This window comes from Schistocerca serialis, chromosome 1 (genome assembly GCF_023864345.2).
Source record: "Schistocerca serialis cubense isolate TAMUIC-IGC-003099 chromosome 1, iqSchSeri2.2, whole genome shotgun sequence".
NCBI classification, from domain to species: Eukaryota; Metazoa; Arthropoda; class Insecta; order Orthoptera; family Acrididae; genus Schistocerca; species Schistocerca serialis.
The window spans coordinates 747,932,537-747,950,098 of NC_064638.1; the positions used below are offsets into that span (position 1 = coordinate 747,932,537).

Sequence of the window (17,562 nt, forward strand, 5' to 3'; positions counted from 1 at the left end):
TTTGTTTGGATTCTGGAGTGTAGCGGTGAACCCAGGTTTCGTCGCAGGTGACGATCCGACTCAAAAATGCATCACCGTCTTCCGCAAACCTTGCTGTAAGCCTCTGACAGACCTCCAAACGTCTCAACTTCAGATTTTCGGTCAAAGTTTAGGGACCCATCTGGAACACACTTTATCGAACTGTAGGTCGTTTGTGATGATCGCTTGACAGCACTAATAATTGATTCCGACTTTTTGTGCAATTTCCACTGGGGACCAGACTGCACAACAACAATAACCCTGGAATCAGTGCGCGGCGGCGGTGGGGCGGGTGGACTGCTGAGGCGTGTTGTGGGGTTGTGAGCCACTGAGGGCTACAGTGGGACGAAGCCTCTCCATCGTTTCTAGGTCCCCGGTTCAAATACACAATACAATGTAATAGTATTGTTTTGTCGCATCCAGATTTAAATTTACCTTTTTACATTTTTACTGACCGTTTAGAATACAAGTTGGGAGCTCATCTTTGTTAAGTCATAGAAAACGGAGATACAGTGGAAATAAAACCCATTCATTTTGCCAGTTGTACTAAACAAATGGAGAGAAGATATTCAGTAACAAAAAACGAAACTTCAGCAGTAGTGTGGGGATTTAAGAAATTCAGATACTATGTTATGGAGAGGAAAGTAAAAGTGCTTACGGACCACAAGGCTCAATCATTCCTGATGGATTATAGGCTACATCATAACAGACTAACGAGATGGGCTTTAGCGCTTCAGGAGTAAGATTTCAGCATAGAATGCTTGCCAGGGGAAAGCAATACAGTGGCTGATGCATTATTCAGATTGCCTGTGGGTATGGATAAAGCTGATTTTAATGATTCAGGGCAGAAAGAAGACTCCATGTTACACCTAACAAAAGTGAAACACGAAGAAAAAATGAAGAGCATATTAAAAAATATGAGAGGGGAACAATAAGGATGACACTATTAAAATGATAAAAGCTGATTGGAGTAGAAAGGCGAATGACAAGGTGAGGAAGCACTATGTTATACATAAAGACGTGTTGTATCGCAGAAAAGACCCTGACAAACAGCATGGAAGGTCTGTTGGCCAGAACTTGAAATTGAGAGGCTACTGTGGTTCATACATTTCACATATGCTCATTTGGGTGCCAAGAAATTTGCGGAAAAAATTAAGGAAAGTTGCTATTTTAATAATACAGAAAAGAGGGACACAAAATTCTAAAATCATGTGATGTACGTCCGAAAAGAAAAACTTTACACTCCAGCAGTAAAGTGATAATGTATAGCATGGTCCCAACAAAAATACTGTAAAATCTCGGAGGCCCACCTCACAAAGGGGGTACAAATACCTGTTCATTGTGTTACACATGGTCTCGAAACATGAAAATTATATGCACTAACGAAGGCTAATGGTAAGTCTACATCTACATCTACATGGATACTCTGCAAATCACATTTAAGTGCCTGGCAGAGGGTTCATTGAACCACCTTCACAATTCTCTGTTATTCCAATCTCGTGTAGCGCGCGGAAAGAACACCTATATCGTTCCGTACGAGCTCTGATTTCCCTTATTTTATCTTGGTGATCGTTCCTCCCTATGTAAGTCGGTGTCAACGAAATATTTTCGCATTCGGAGGAGAAAGCTGGTGATTGGAATGTCGTGAGAAGACTCCGTCGCAACGAAAAACGCTTTTCCTTTAATGATGTCCAGCCCAAATCCTGTATCATTACTGTGTCACTCTCTCCCATATTTCGTGATAATACAAAACGTGCTGTCTTTCTTTGAACTTTTTCGATGTACTCCGTCAGTCCTATCTGTTAATGATCTCACACCGCGCAGCAGTGTTCTAAAAGAGGACGGACAAGAGCAGTGTAGGCAGTCTCCTTAGTAAGTCTGTTACATTTTCTAAGTGTCTTGCCAATAAAAGGCAGTCTTTGGTTAGCCTTCCACACAACATTTTCTGTGTGTTCCTTCCAATGTAAGTTGTTCGTAATTGTAATACCTAGGTATTTAGTTGAATTTATGGCTTTCAGATTCGACTGATTTGTCGTGTAACCGAAGTTTAACGAGCTCTTTTTAGCACTCATGTGGATGACCCACACTTTTCGTTATTTAAGGTCAACTGCCACTTTTCGCATCATTCTGATATATCTTCTAAATCCTTCTGCAGTTTGTTTTGATCTTCTGATGACTTTATTAGTCGATAAACGACAGCGTCATCTGCAAACAACCGAAGACGGCTGCTCAGGTTGTCTCGCAAATCGTTTATATAGATAAGGAACAGCAAAGGGTCTATAACACTACCATGGGGAACGCCAGAAATCACTTCTGTTTTACTCTATGACTTTCGTTCAATTACTACGAGCTGTGACCTCTCTGACAGGAAATCACAGATCCAGTCACATAACTAAGACGATATTCCATAAGCACGCAATTTCACTACGAGTCGTTTGTGTGATACAGTGTCAAAAGCTTCCACAAATTCAGAAGTACGGAATCGATCTGAAATCCCTTGTCAATAGCACTCAGCACTTCATGTGAATAAAGATCTAGTTGTGTTTCACGAGAACGATGTTTTCTAAACCCAAGTTGAATGTGTGTCAATAGACAATTTTCTTCGAGGTAATTCATTATTTTCGAACACAGTATATGTTGTAAAATCAGTCTCAAAAAAGATTAAGAATGACTACGTAATGAATGTAGGTAAGCCAGAGCGGTTCATCAGTGATAATGGATCTCAATTTATATCAGAGTACCGGAAAAATACGTTGTGAGACCTTAAAATAAAACCTATATACATACCTAAGTAGCATCCATAACAAAATATTAGTGAAAGAGTTATGAGAGAACTAAATAGTCTGTTTAAGCCATACTGCTCTAGAAAACATCACGAGTGGGTAAATTACGTGGAAGAATTTGAGAGAATTATGAATGAAGTTCCTCATTCTACCACTGAAATATCGCCACAACAATTAATAGATGAACTCTAAGTCACCGAAATGAAAAATTTTATGACTACTAAACCCCATGGGGTAATAACGTTCTTTGTATTGGTAGCTAATTGACGATTACCAGGTGCCCGAGTTAACTGACACATACTTCATTTTCCTTTCGTGCTGTTAGTTCTTCCCCTTCTTTCACTCAGAACTATTATCTGTCTTCTTTAACATTCTTCACTAACAAGGTTAAGATGAGCAAACTTCTTACACTGAATGTTACATACAGAAACAAGCTATGACATTAACAAAGTAACCCAGCAGAAAAAAACCTTTTTCCCTAGCACGGGTAAAAAACAAACATTTACTGCAATTATGTTGACAGGTCAGAGTATAAGAAATAAAGACTTACAGATACAACAGCAAGACAACACAGTATATAGTCACAAGACACCAGGAACATTTTAATGCGCATAACAAAAACATGCCGTACAATATGCAGTGGAACAATTTTTAAATATTTACAACAGCGATAAACAATCCTCTACGTCTGAAAACATTTTAAGAATAGGAAAGCTAGATGAGGGCTATTATATGTTACACAGATGAAAAATGCATAAAATTTAGTTGCAGGCCGCAGAAGAAGACGACGACGCTAACCCAGGTGAGTGGATATGACAATGTACAAAGAAACAATTCTGGTAGAAAAAAGTAATGGAAATAACTTAATGTTGTCTTGAGATGACGTACACTTGTGTCAAAATAGACATATCGTTGCTCTTTAGTATGAAGTGAAACGGCGAAGTGGTTTCCACTATAATGAATTATGATACACTGATATGTTAGGAATAGTCCTGCCAAAGAGGTTTATGGTAAATGGAGAGTTATGGTTATTAGGCGATACGGAAGTCTGCCAATTATTTTCGACGACAGAAAATAGGTAAATAGGGAATTACAGATTAGGCGACAGAAAAGTCGGCCAATTGTGTGCATAGAGGGAGAAAGGAGAAGTGTGGTTATTAGGCGACATGAAAGTTGGCCAATCATTTATGAAGAGTGAGGGAGGAATGACAAAAGGAGACGTCTAAGTCGTATTTATGGGCGAAGTGGTTTCTGCCCACTATTTTATGAAATGCAAAGGAGTAGGCAGATTGTCCACATAAGTCACAACAATTACATGGAATTCTTATAAAAGGCATAACTTAGTAAATAAGGTTTAAATAGGTTTCAAAGAATAAATCTTTTGGGGTTTCGGCTAGTCAGTCAGGAAGTGTCCGATGCCGCGCGGCTCCTCTCAGCTTGCCCGGCCATTGCCGCTCCCATCATTTAAACATTTTTTAAAAAAGATTTTTAAATTTTAACTACCGCTTTCACCGGATGACAGTATATTGGACGTGAATGGTGGGGAGTGGCTAGAGGGCAGTGTTCAACGTTACTATGTTATAAATAACATTGCCTGAGGATGCACCGATAAGTGGTGTGAAACCGGTCGCGGATTTAATAAAAATCATTCGTACAGCCAATGCGGAATTTTCCTTGGAAAAAAGTCGAAGTTTGGCTGCGGTTGCCCGCACTACAAAACAACTGGATAGTTGTCGATCAAATTACTCTTTTCAAAGTCACATATAACAACATATCTACGTTCGTATGTTCGTCTTTCCAGGTTGCCAGTACGAATCGTCTTATAACCGAACCCTAGACCATCAGGGGCTAAAGTAGTTCTCGTAAAACGACGGTATATGAACAAAGTAACCCACTCGCATACAGTGCAGTATGCTATAACTCCTTTCGGAAAATTGATGTAAAGGTCTACTCACGGCTACAAGAAATTAACTGCTCATTTGGAAAGGGGATACAAAAATCGGTTGATGAGTATGAGTTAAAATATAAGAATTTTGCCATTAATTCCTAAAAATCTGGAAACTTTGCCTTATATAAAAAGCTTTTGCCTCTTGTGACGAAGACCTACGCGCAAGGGAACAAATTTCTTTTGATAACCGACGCGTTATTAGCATAAACAAATCCACAGGTATACGACGAGTTTGTTTGTTTGTTTTTTTTTTAATTGGTGAAGTATTGGCACCGATCAGTATTAAAACGATTCCGCCTAAACGTACTCCTACAGTGAACCCAGTGGCACCTTTTTTCATAATCAGGCAAAGAATTTGATCGAAAAGCTACAAAACTGATCTTATCTCATCGAGAGAGAATAAGAAATCACATCCCGAGAAGAATGCATCACAATACGTTCCACTGTACATCACCAGCTATCCTCGCCATCATATAGCGAAATGATGCGTTACGCGTGCCAAACTGTGCAATGAGAGAGAATCTTTTATGAATGTGAACGAAGTTTTTTTTTCTATAGAAACTTTGAAACAACAATACAACTGTAAAAGCACTGCGTTTACTACGTATGCAAGATGCTGAAAAAATTACTGCACCCCTGTTTTTACGGAATCACCCAAGCACTTGTATATCATCAACTGTGAAATAATAATAGTATCTAATTTTATATACTAAGTCCTCATTTATGCCTTACAAATACTTGCTGGAGATTTATTTGCAATCCCAAATTATCAAATACAATATGTTGAGCTTTATTTCATGTTATTTGCACTGTTTTAAACGCATAAAACTGAAAAGAAAACAAAAAGAATCCGCGCATAGTCACTCAACCTCATCGACTCTTAGCCAGCCGAGCGGTTCTAGGCGCTTCAGTCCGGAGCCGTGCAACCGCTACGGTCGCAGGTTCGAATCCTGCCTCGGGCATGGATGTGTGTGATATCCTTAGGTTAGTTAGGTTTAAGTAGTTCTAAGTTCTATGGGACTGATGACCTCAGATATTAAGTCCCAAGTACTCAGAGCCATTTTTTTTTCATCGACTCGCGGTTTACAGGATCACGGAGAAATTGAAAAAACTGAAGCGCCAGGCGCATGAATCCAGACGCAAATCATCCCACGAAAGTCTACTTGCAAAGTTTCAAGAAACAGCCTCAACTGAGAAATCTGCAACCTCATACTTGGCGCTCTGGTACGGAGCGCGCTGGCAGGAGTAATTATGGGGCGCACTGTGGTATTTAAGGAATTATTTGTCACATGTTTAATACGCGAATGGAACGTGTTGAACCCTAACATGTCGTAATATTGAAAATATCGTGCGCCGCGCGCTTCAAAGTGGTTTGCAGATGTTTAGATCAAAATCAGTCACGGTACAGAACAGTTTGCCGCACGGCGGAAGCTGTAGTGTGTGAAACAGGCCTAAAACGTCAACAAATATTTCTCTAAAGGCTGCGTACTTTCCATTTCAATGTGTTGGGGTTTAGTGACTTTGGCGTTGCCTTGGAAATCCTTGCAGAATCAGCGTGCTGTGGAAAAAACATTTGTTGACATTCTAAACTTCGTCGAAAGACAGGCCTGTCACATGATTAGCCTCCAAATCGTCTTTAACAAATTCGCTGAAGCTGGACGCGTGACAGACCTTTAACCGCCAGGGCAGGCCACACGCCCTAAGGCGTAGACATGGCGCTCTGCTGTTGCCGCCGGCTGCCACAAGGTAGGTAATGCGTAGAGGGTTACGTTTAAATTATGGTTTGCGAGTGGCCCAAGAACGCAGAAGGTGCTCCTTTTCTCTTCTTTTCTTATTACACCACTGTCTGCGCCACTCACGACTGACACTCTGACATAGCGTCGGCCGCGCCATTCGCTCAGATTTGGTTCAAAATGGCTCTAGAGCACTATGAGACTTAACATCTGAGGTCATCGGTCCCCTAGAACTTAGAACTACTTAAACCTAACTAACCTAAGGACATCACACACATCCATGCCCGAGGCAGGATTCGAACCTACGACCGTAGCGGTCGCGCGGTTCCAGACTAAAGCGCCTAGAACCGCTCGGCCACACCGGCCGGCCTCAGATTTGGGATTTGATGTCGCTCCTAATGCAGGTTGATCTTCGAAATGTTTGAAAGAAGTAAATGATTCGCAGTTCTGAAGTTTCCAGAAAGCATGTACGATTATGCGTACATAGGGAAAGACTTCACTTAAATGATATGACACAAAACATTAGTAAAATCGATGATTTGTGATAGAAAAATGCGTAATGAATAGAAAAATAAAATAACGTTTTACTGTTTGCAGATGACAAGCTGTAGACTGCGTAATAGCCCTAGAGCTACTAGCACACGCACCCAATAGTTTCGTGTGAGGTACGGAAACAAATGCATACATCCACTTTGTTTCCAAATGTACTACAAAACTAGAACCTTTAGCCATATCGTAAATAAACAACATATTGTGCTTCAAGTCAATGCTACCTGTCTCAACCCTCTACTGTGTACAAACCAATAAAAAATACATAACAATTATCGCTCGTCTTTGTAACGGAAATATTTTTACCAAAAATTTCCTTAATGGATAACAATTTTGTAGAGGAAAAATAAACAATTAAACCCACTGACGATAGTACAACAAGTGCTAAAACATGTCATGGTGAAAACAAAACTACTAAGGGGTCTTGCATAAGGCGAAATTCCTCTCTAATTACCTCATACTCGATGCGATTACTCGCGTAAAGCAGCCGATATGAACGGTAAATAGCTCATTGTACCCTATGGCCTGAGGTTTTCTGATTAAGATTACATCAAAGAGGAGGAGGAGTCGCAGCCAGCTACTACGTCATGGGGTGACTTCTTTTGCAGGCTGTTTCGGACATAAGCCCATCTCTGAACGGCAGCGTACCGCACATTTCTTACGCGAAAATTACACACACTTCATCAACAGACATTATTCCAATATCATACAAACTACAACTTGTTTCCAGTGCTTTATTTTTTATTGCGAGTTCCGTTTATCCCAACAACACATAGTTGCTAGGACATGGATCGAGTCAGTATTATCACAATATTTACGAAACAATTAAGTGCAGTGTGATTGCTTCATGACAAAAAATCATAGCAACTAATGTTAATCATAGTACATGAACAGAAAAAACAATTTTTATACATACACTGCGAGTCATTCATATTAGTAATAGTTGACATTTACGTTTGCGTTAAATGGCTCAATCATTTATACAATAAAATGCTACAGAAAAACTTGCTCATTTGCACTAAAAATAATTAATTGAATAGAATGAACTCTGTAGTAGGTAGTCCTTCAATCTGCTCTTGAATTTCGCTACTTCAAGAGCAACACTTTTGATGTTTCTAGGTAGAGCATTGTAAACTTTGATGCCCGAATAGTTGGCTCCTTTTGTACAAGGGTAAAGTTTGATCGATGAAGGGTAAAGTTTGACTGGTTACTATGTAAATCCTCTCTTGATACTGTATTGTAGCAATGATATTCATGATTGATTTTGAAGAGAGTGATTTTTAGTTATGAGACATGCAAGAGAGAAGAGATACTGAGATGTCACTGTAAAACCTGGTGATTTCCGAACGAATTCCTGCACGGGTGTTTTGGATGCACACTGCTTCTGATGCTTACTGCTATCTACTGAGCGTTATTTTTTGCCTTGGGCATGTTACCCCAGATGATTATGTCGCAAGGCAACAGTGCACGGAAATATCCAAACTATCGGCGTCCTTATGTGTAGATGGTACAATTATGCGTAAAGCAAACCCTACAGAGTGAAGTTTTTTTTCCAGGTATAAGATGTGGTTTGATCGGTGTAATTTTCTATCGAGGTACTCACCCAGTAACTTAACAGAGTACTGTAACAAAAGAAAAGAAAGAAAAGGTTATCTCGTTAGAACCACGTAAAATTCGCGTTAAAGTCCAGGCGGCCGTCTGAAGATGAATTTACCCTTATTGGTTTCATAAAAGCCTATGTCTTAGTCAACAAAATTTGAGCCGATTGCGACGTTTTCCTCACTAGCATAACTGTGCAGATATCCTCGCACAGTAATAGTGGATGCGAGAAATCAGTTAGCGGATACAGGGAATATAAAATTAGGTAATTGCACTACTGACGTACTATTATTTACACAGTACATGTGCGTAATAATAGTTCAGTCAATGGTGAACAACTACTCGTCTTTCACGGTAAGTGAAATGGAATGTAGAGGGGTAGGGGTTGCTAATTACTCGGAGTGAGATAACGGTACGCCGCGATGAGTCGGGGGTGGGGGAGGGGGTTGCAGGACTCCCTACCAGCCGCCGCTCCGGCTGCCAGTCTGTGTTTGTCAGCCGCCCGTGCAGGACAGGAGCTCCGCAACAAGCAGAAGACGATGGACCGGCAGCCCGCGATGCTCTGCCGTTTGGAGCTCGGCGTAGGACGGCTCAGGAGGTTGACTAGGGATGGGTGCAGCCCACAAGGTAAACACCCACCATTCTGTCGTTGTTTGTCGTAACTATAGCGTCATTAGTAAAGTGTCCGTGTAACGAAATTCACAGAAAAGATCTCTTTTTGGATATGTGCTTTCAGGGAACGCCTCGCACTGGGTTATGCGCGCTTTGCGGCTAGGTTTTGAACTGCAGATTTTTTCATTGATCCGTCATTTGCTTAGCAAAGTGCACGAACTCTTCAGAAGACCGTGGGAGGCGGGATAGAATCGTGTGGGTGGTGTGACAAAACGCATGCTAGACATCTTTTACAAAGCAAAAATCTACGAGTCTGCTTGAGATACATATCAACAATTGAACTCATGGCTTAAAGACAACAGGCTGCTTCTTAATTGAAAAAGGCAGTTGGACCAACTTTCGTACTTCCATCAATATCGGTGGACAATAATAACTTTGAATTTGGCCATGAAACTAAATCTTTGGGGGTTTCTATAACTGACACCCTTGCTTGAAAAAAGGCACGTAGATTTAACTAGCACAAAACTCAGTGAAGTATGTTTTATGATCATATCAATAAGAAATGCTACAAACATTAGTACACTGTATTATGTTCTTCTCCACTCGATGCTTGGTTATGGGATTATTTTTTGGGCTCAAAGTAAATCACTATTTAAGAAGCTGAATATATGGTCCCTTCTGTGCCAATACAGACTTGCAACATTACAGTTCCCTAAGAAAAGCATTAACCAACTTGACAGAAATATTTATTGTCACGATCATGACAAGTTCCAAAACCTCTTTAAGAGTAATTCCCCATTCAACAAATTTGCACATTAATGGTGTTAAATGTATGGGAATACAATTATATAATCTTCTTCCAGCAGCAAGAAACTCAAATCTGACCTGTCCAAATATACACCAGTAGGCTATACAAAGACAGTCATCAATTACGTTAATATCATATACATCTTACGCTATCCGTTGAAATAAAAGTAAATGAATTTAACAATGTTACTGTTGGAGTTTACAAGTCATCTTGCCAAGTCTTGCAGCACATAATAAACCATATTAAGCTGTAGCTATTAGAACCTCTGCTGTATAGGTAAAAGGAACACTACCAATGTTCCTGCCTGCTGTTTGTAAAGAGCCATTAGTAAAAACTGTGTGAAAATACTGTATGATATTCAAATTGTGTATGTTTCAATATGTACCAACAAAAAAATTTCATTTGCGAGCTCGGCAGAAATTCTTGTTTTCTCCGTTAACTCACTCACTACCGTACCTCACGTTTATGATACAGCCACTGTACCTTTTATGAAACAAATAATAGGGCAATTGGTTTAAAAACGGTTGATAAATAGGTATAAACTAGTACAGGAAAAATTATTTAGGCTGCGAACTTATTAAATTCTTACAAATTGCTAAGCACTGTACACAGCTGAGAATGAGCAAGACCCTGACTGTGGTCCTTATTCTGTATTACAAACACATAAAATCGTTCAGTTCATAGATCTATTTTACAGTCCTACTATAAAATGGGCTATCAAGCAACTACACACTTTTACGAGACATCTTCAATGCACGTACCGAGCAGGTTGCCATATGGCAATTTATGTGACTTGAGAGAATTCTCTTTGTGTGAGTTCCCAGTTTTAGTGAGTCTGTGCCTTTGAATATGATTTTCTGCCCACGTCCTGGTGGTTGCGAAAGCATGCAGTGTTGTAGTTTAAATCTTCTCACATGTACGTTATCACATTTTTGGTTTCTTTAGTAACTTTTTCATACTTCGTGAGGTGGGAAATAAGTTCATCTTTTGATGTATTGGCTAAGTAGTACCGGATGCTATTGGAGCATTGTTGATAGGGTGCACGTTTTCCTGGTCACGAAGATATTATAATGCTTTTATATTGCACTGATGTAAAACCGCTACTAACGCAAGCAGAGAAAATTTCGTTGAAGTTTTGTGGAGCTACGAACAGCATGTGACACCACCACCCAAATTACAGCGCGGAATAAATTACTTCTTGTACGCTACTTCTACCGCTACCGATAGGCAAACTTCAGTCTGTCACCGTTTATTGTCACAGACTGTAGAAGTAGCTCTTAAGTAATTTCGTAAATTCATCCAGAAAAGAAGTTCTTGGATTATTAAACTGCGTAGTAGCTTCGACCTCATCAGCATTTCTGTTACACTCTAGCCTATTAGACATGTCATCACATGTGTGCGATAGTAATGGGCGCACCTCTTGCAATTATGTCATAAAATGAAGAAGTCAAAGAGTATGTGGATACTTGCAAGCAAAGTACCGGTATCTTTTGAAATGTGTAACTGCTGTGATATTTATTACTTTTATTTATTTAATTATTCTTTACCTCTGGTAAGCTGGTGTTTTTCTGATGAGATTATTGGGTACATCTTAAAATTAATTATGAAGGCCGCGACCTTCATTCCAAAATCTTACAAATTACTCACCACTGTTCACTGTTCATAGTGCGTGCAACACCGTGACTATGGTTCTCATACCGTATTGCAAAAATGTAAACACGCAGATGCAACATTTGTTTCTAGCTCCATTTAGCTTGTTACATTAAGTCTAACATGAATACAATGTATAAACAATACAGAAAACAGGGTTACACTAACAGTCAAACAGAAGGTTATTTGTGGATGCGCGTCAATGCAAGCCATAAAAAATGTGTACTGTGCCCAAGCAGAATCGCTACTAAGGTATGGTTTATTTTGTTGGTTAAATTCGCCACCCTGCAAAAGCCATTTGTTTCATTACACAAAAAAGAACTTAAGAGCCAAGGAAAGTACAGCACCTTGATCTTCATGGCCCTCCATTGAAAAAAGGTTTATATTCTTCAATTACCATGCCTCTATATCTTAGAAACAAAGATGTATACAAGGAAAATCACAGATAACAATAGCAAGATTGGTCCAAAAATCCAATAGTACAACACAAGGAATAATCAAGATTTTCATGTGCAGTTTGCACATAAAACACTAAAACAAAAAGGTCACCTGCAAGCAGGAAGAGAACTGTACAAGAAATTACTTTTAAAAAAATTAAGGCAGTAACTGGTTTGCATACACCCAAAACTGCAGCGAGTTATTGCTTGGTACAGAATTACTACTATAGTGTTTATGAGTTTTTTCTATTATGTAAATATGCGAAAAAAATTTAATTGCTTGTACAGTTATGGCCAAAATAAGGAATGTGCATGTATAAATTTGTGTAGTCTATGTATGTGAGTGTGGGAACACAAGTCCGTGGCATACCATCCTGAGATCATCATCATCTACAGCTTCTGATTGTGTACGAGGAAAATCTTTGTGTTTATCTACTTACGCAGTACATTTACATGCTCTTCCCACATAAGACCCTTTTCTATGACAGTTCCTACATATTTTATGCTGTTTACTTCTTTAACTGTCCCTCTATTCATTTTAATATTTACATTATACACTCTGTTTATTTGAAAAACTACATTTATTACTTTAGACTTATTTATAAAACAGTTTTGTTTTAGCTACTTGTTTGCATTTTTATTATTTGGGTGTGCTGCCTTTGCAATGCTTCTTTTCTTTATCAGCTGCACAGATAATTGTTGTGTCATAGGCATACATTATAACTTCATGCTTCACATAGTGTAGAAATTCATTTACATAGAGGAGTAATAGTGTCTGTCTGAGGATAGAATCATGTGGCATACAATGTCTGACAGTTTGTAACTCAGATCTGTAACTGACTAAACTATGCTGCATTTTAAAACTCTTGGAACAATGTTTCATGACTAAGCGATTCCAAATCTGATTTCAGTTTTTCTGCATCACATCATATTTCTGTATAAATCAGGTCTGAAGTTCTAGCAGAAATCACATTTTTTCCTAACAGAGAACATTTTTTAATTGATTTGAAAATAAATGATTTATTTTGCAACCTTGGATGGAATCATTATACGCTAGATTATAGTAGACAAGGGTGTATGTCACTTAACACACACATATCACAATTTAATTCTCCTTAGCTGATTTCACTGCCTCAAGTTCTTTCTGAAATGGGGCAAAACTTTGTGTCTCCCACAATCAATGTCCTTTCTCTTTAACTTAAAACAGAGGTCAGCCATCATGTTTGCACTACACTTTCCCTGGTTCTCTCTTTCCCATCTCCTTGATGTTCTGGCGGAACCATTCTCCTTGTTCTTCACTGACATTGGAAGGTTTGCTGAGGAAACTTCAATATGTGGATGAAAAATATGAAAAATTTGGCCGCTAGCTCTTTAAACAAAATCCAAGCTCCTTTTGGGATGCAGCGCCTCAGTTGGTAAAAGCAGAACCTTTATAGGATCACATTGTTGTCCTCTTTTTTGCAGGAGGGGGGTGATGGGGAGGGAAGGGAGGGGGTTAACATGAATCAGGTTGAAATTTGGGATGCATACTAAGACAAATGGTCCCTTGATGGTGTGAAAAATTTAAGCAATGCAATCAGCAGATATGGCTATATATGTCATTCATCAGAATCTATAGATGAACTATCTACATACATGGCCTGGTGGTGTAGTAGTAAAGAGCATGCCTGGAAACTGAGAGGCATCAAATTTTGGTCGGATTATGGATTTTTAAGTCTTTGGTTTAACCTAGCCTTCGCCTCTCAATGATATGATAGTCACCAGAAACACCATGTGGTACGATTCCATGTTGAACTGTTAAGTCCCCTTTCGCTGGCTGGATAACTGTGTTAGGTTAGGGATACACAAGTTACCAAGTGGCATTAGAAAAACTTGCACCAGCCCATTGAGCCGCATGAAATTATTATCTATATCAATATCCCCCCCCCCCCCCCCGTCCCTCCCCGAATGGATTTACTGTGCTTTCAAACAAATTGTCTTTCCTTAAATTTCTGATCCGTGCTCATACAAAGCTCCCTTTTGTCAGTATCTTGTGAGGTACTTTAGGAAATCTTGTTGTCAAATACAGGAAACAGTCATTATCTTTTGGAATAGCATTAGTGAACTGTTTCACTAATCCAAATCTGATACGAAGAGGAGAGAATAGGATCTTGTTTGGATGAACAACTGGTTCATTGCTGAAAGCTGTCCCACTCACAAATGAAAACATGGCATTTTTGTTAAGCTGGACAGCTGATCAAGTAACATGCCAACTACTTTCAAACCCCAAATATTGTCCAATAGTGTCTTTCACATATAACAAATTTCACCACAGTTTTGAGGTTTTCACTGTCTCCATGTGGTGTACTGAATGGGCAACAGGTATTGAGCCAAACAAATTTCCATTATGTAAAAGTACACCTTCCAGGCAACGTTTTGACGAGCAAATGAACAGCCTCCACATGCTTGGGCCATAGTAAGCTTAAAGAAATTCAATAAACCCTTAATATCACAACAAAAAATGATACAGAATTATTGTTTTAAAAATTTTTCTAATTCCATTACTTTGTTCCTTTGGTAAAACTACGACATTCTCGGTAGCTTTCGGACTTGACCCAAGCAATTTGGAGGCACCTTCTGTCATATTCACTTCATGTCTTAAAACATTTAGTTCATTTTGATTAAATAATTCTGGTGCAAAATTTTCTTCTGGCTTGTAATCATCACCATCATTGCCTCCAAAATAAGTCATCTGCTGCATAGCTTCAAGAATGTTAGGTGGAATTGGAATAAGGAGAGAGATACTATGTCCAACAGGTAAAAAGGCTGAACTAATTTTAGGGTAGTTTATACTCTTCTTTAGTTTTGCATTATGACCTTCAATGTTAACCATAGAAAAATAATGACCATATACGGTTATTTGATTTAGCAGCTTCTTTGAAAACCACAGGACCTGCAAAAGGCTTTTATTTCCCCTTCTCATTTTCACGGTATCAGGCACTATGACATGTGACAAGCCTTGTGTTTGTGATGAGCAAGCCTTATCCTAAAGCATACGTAGGACATTTTTCACAAAACTAGATAGTCCTGCCGTTGTTTAGCAATTATGTAGCTACCAAAAACATAACAGAACATATTTGGATTATTCAAATACTAGCTGGAACTCATTTCTACTGAACTGCATAACATGTCAACAATGAAAGTTTCCCATTTAACAGCCAGATGGGTTAAACAAGTGTGATCAACCACCTCATCATACTAGAATAAAATTACTCTTACTTGCAATTCTCTCTGCAGAACTTAGATTTTAACAAATAATGAGTTTAACTGATCTGTGGAAGAAACTGTATAACACAGAAAAACATTAATAACAGAGGTGAAATCAGTATAAAAAAGTACTACACGAGCAGAAAAATTTATGGAAATGTTGAAAATCCTGATGCACAATGTTATATTGCTCACACTAGAATGTTTGATTCTGTGCACTGTTTCCCATTCATAATGCATGATTTAATTATTTCATAGCATTTCCCTCAAATCCCATATTGATTGAGTTTCTCCATTACTTTGGAATAATACACATAGTCAATGCTTTTGACTGGTCCATGAAAATCTTCCAAGTCCTCTGTTGCCTGTCACGTAAATTAGAGTATGTTCGACTGTTGAAACCATTATTATTGATTTTCCTTCTCTGAAACCATTTTAAATTTAGTTATAAAGCTTACAGTTCTACTCCTTACTATCATTTCACAGATTTTTGCAAAAGTGGACATCAAAGGTACTGGCATGTAGTTTCCTGATTAACTTTTGTTTCTTTTCTTATATATTGGCTTTGTTTTACTTACTTTTAGCAAATTTCGGCATATACCTTCCTTTACTGCAGCATTCAGCACATGTGTTAAATGCTTTAGTATCATTTCCTTGCATTCCTTTACAAGGAATGTAACACCATCTAAGCCAGATGAACATCTGATTTTTATGAATATAATATCAAAATTCAGCTCAATTCACACGGCTGCACCTCAGTTTTTGTTAGGTCAGCTAATAATAGCATACCCCCTTCAGCAAAACATATTGTGCAACTTCCATGTACATTACCACATTTTATGCAATTGCTCGAGTGCAATTATACTAATCGTTCAATGATTACCAAAAAACTACTTGTACTATTTGATCTGAAAAATGACTTCAACATGGCTTCTTTTCTTTGTTACAGAACTCAAAACTCAGAACATCACAGTAAAAATACAAGTTACTGAACTGTTATGTGCTGTGTGCATGTACTCTTCGAAAGGACATGAAATGGCTCTCGAAGCTCTGCAACACTTTAAGGTAAATTTTTTGTTCTTCCATTTAGACATTCAGTAAACATGAGGTTAGAAAACAAGCCTGCCTTAGGTCAGTCAGTTGACAATCAAGATGTCACCAAGATATAAAAAGTTTTAAACTGAAATTGCATTGTTTTATGAGTGCCCTGCTAAAAGAACAAATTACCTAGACAATATATCTTCTCACTGCTTAATACATGCAATGATGCGTCACCAAAGCCCTTTTTTTCTTCCATTCATAGGTTACTCATGATCAACAACATGGATTTGATGTATTAGTGAGTGAACTTCATAACACAGAAAATGTCGAATATCAGACAAGGCTGCTTTCTTTCATCAACTGTCTAACACTGGGCTGCCACAATGTCCACAAGCGTGTGCAGATCAGGAATGAATTTCTTGGTGAGTAATTATTTATTTGCATTACTAGCTGTCTTTGCTGTACAGTGAATGTGAGGCTTAAAAGAGCTGTAAAGAATTACCAACAAAAATTCATAGTATTATTACCTTGCTTGTTATCTCAAAACAGAAAAATGTTACATCTGAAACACATACAATATGTTGTGTATTCCTAGGTCGTGGGCTTGGACCAATCCTGAGTTCACTAAGTGCAACTGATGATAAGGAGCTACATATGCAAGTTTCGGCATTCATTGATTACCAACACAGAGATGAGATGGAACTAGAATCAACAAAACAACTAACTCATCATCAGTTGTTTGAAACAATATTCAAAAAGGTACACATTATTGTCCTTATTGCTACTGATAAACAGAAATACTTTTGGTTGGTGTGTGTAATTTCCATTAGTAGAAGTGCCCATGTGTATTGTGCCACAAAGAGAACAGTAATGAATTAATTTTTTTGTGTCTGTTAACAGATAGCAGATACACCACATGCTGTCAGGTTCCACTCCATGCTACAAAAGCTTGCACAGCTAGATCCAACAAATCCAAATGTGTAAGTTATCAGAGCTTAAATTACAATGGAAATACTTGGCATAATGTTTACCTTATGATAAGTATAACTATGCATGCAATGTCTGTAACCCACTGATGTGTGCATATATTATACTACTAGACCTTTCAAGTAAAATAAAGGCAAAATTTATATGATTT

At 38.5% G+C, this 17,562-nt stretch overlaps 1 protein-coding gene across 1 annotated transcript; it reads left to right on the top strand.

Annotated features, from left to right (window-relative positions):
* Positions 1–3,519: 3,519 nt before the first annotated feature.
* On the top strand, positions 3,520–17,408 carry LOC126429526 (inverted formin-2-like). Its single transcript, XM_050090420.1, has 4 exons — positions 3,520–3,603; positions 16,687–16,846; positions 17,020–17,183; positions 17,325–17,408. Exons 1-4 carry the CDS (start codon positions 3,520–3,522, stop codon positions 17,406–17,408), a joined length of 492 nt encoding a protein of 163 aa, XP_049946377.1.
* The last annotated feature ends 154 nt before the right edge of the window (positions 17,409–17,562 follow it).

Bases quoted from the DNA above. Each gene is read 5' to 3' on its own strand.
- LOC126429526 (XM_050090420.1), top strand. From the start codon at position 3,520: ATGAGGGCTATTATATGTTACACAGATGAAAAATGCATAAAATTTAGT. The intron at 16,847-17,019 runs GTGAGTAATTAT...GTGTATTCCTAG, and splicing joins GATCAGGAATGAATTTCTTG to GTCGTGGGCTTGGACCAATC. The intron at 17,184-17,324 runs GTACACATTATT...GTCTGTTAACAG, and splicing joins TTGAAACAATATTCAAAAAG to ATAGCAGATACACCACATGC.